Source organism: Amphimedon queenslandica, unplaced genomic scaffold (assembly GCF_000090795.2).
Source record: "Amphimedon queenslandica unplaced genomic scaffold, v1.1 AMPQUscaffold_3658_Cont24351, whole genome shotgun sequence".
NCBI lineage: Eukaryota > Metazoa > Porifera > Demospongiae > Haplosclerida > Niphatidae > Amphimedon > Amphimedon queenslandica.
In genome coordinates this window covers 1-1,027 of record NW_003556018.1, presented here as the reverse complement: position 1 = coordinate 1,027, position 1,027 = coordinate 1, and the positions used below count along the sequence as shown (strand labels likewise).

General features: G+C 37.9%; 1 protein-coding gene across 1 annotated transcript; it reads left to right on the top strand.

The window, feature by feature from the left end:
• Positions 1-237: 237 nt before the first annotated feature.
• Positions 238-1,006, top strand: LOC105316201 (uncharacterized; the record flags this gene model as incomplete). Its single annotated transcript, XM_011411017.1, has 1 exon — positions 238-1,006. A coding segment is annotated over exon 1 (769 nt), but the record flags the coding sequence as incomplete, so codon positions are not given.
• Positions 1,007-1,027: the final 21 nt, after the last annotated feature.

Genomic DNA, 1,027 nt, shown 5'->3' with positions numbered 1-1,027 from the left:
ACTTTGCAGATCACTTAAGTGACATTCTATTCATCAAAATTGATTTAATTATAATATTTAAAAATAAAATTTGCTATCACTGATATCACACTGCTGCACATTAAATAAATGAGTGTGCTATTTATAATATCACACTGCGGTATTGGTGGGAGTGTTCTATGGGTTTTATCACAACTGTTAAGCCTTTGATCTTTGCTGTAACTATACATTAAGTCAATGTAGCTGATGATATCGTCAATGAAAGGTTCTTGGGATTCTCTCATGCCAAAGATCTTGCAAGATGCAACCAGCTTAACAGGATACATTAAAGAGTTAGTTACTGGCTTTGACTTTGATTTTCTTAAAATGGTGAGTCAGGGGTATGACGGTGCCAATGTAATGAGTGGACATTGCTCAGGTGTTCAAACTCAGGTACGACAGTTTGCTCCATATGCTACATACATTCACTGTCATGCCCATGCTTTAAATCTAGTCTTGGTCAAATCTGTCAAATCTGTACCAATAGCAGCTGAGTTTTTTGCTTTATTAGAGGCCTTGTATGTTTTCTTCTCTCCTACAAAAGCCCATGATGTTTTTATGGAAAAACAATCACAATTACACCCTGAAAAACAACCAATGGAACTGCAGAAACTGAGTGACACTCGGTGGGTATGCCGCTTTGCAGCAGTCAATGCCATATGTTGCACATATGACTCCGTTCTTCTCTCTTTGGAAGAAATATCAGTGTCACATGATGCTGCTAAGGCCATTGAGGCTAGGGGGTTGTATCACCAGGTGAGATCATTTACTTTCCTTGTATCACTCGTTACATTTGATCGCATTCTCACTTGTACTAAGCAACTATCAGATCAACTTCAGAGCTCTTCTCTTAATCTTTCTTCAGCATCTCATCTAGTTGTTGCTACTAAGTCACTTTTATCAGAGTATCGTAGTGATGACTATTGGAAGAAAGTTTATGATTATGCATCAACAATTGCTAACTCACACGATATTCCTATTCAATCAGGCAGAGACCAAGGAAGGAGAA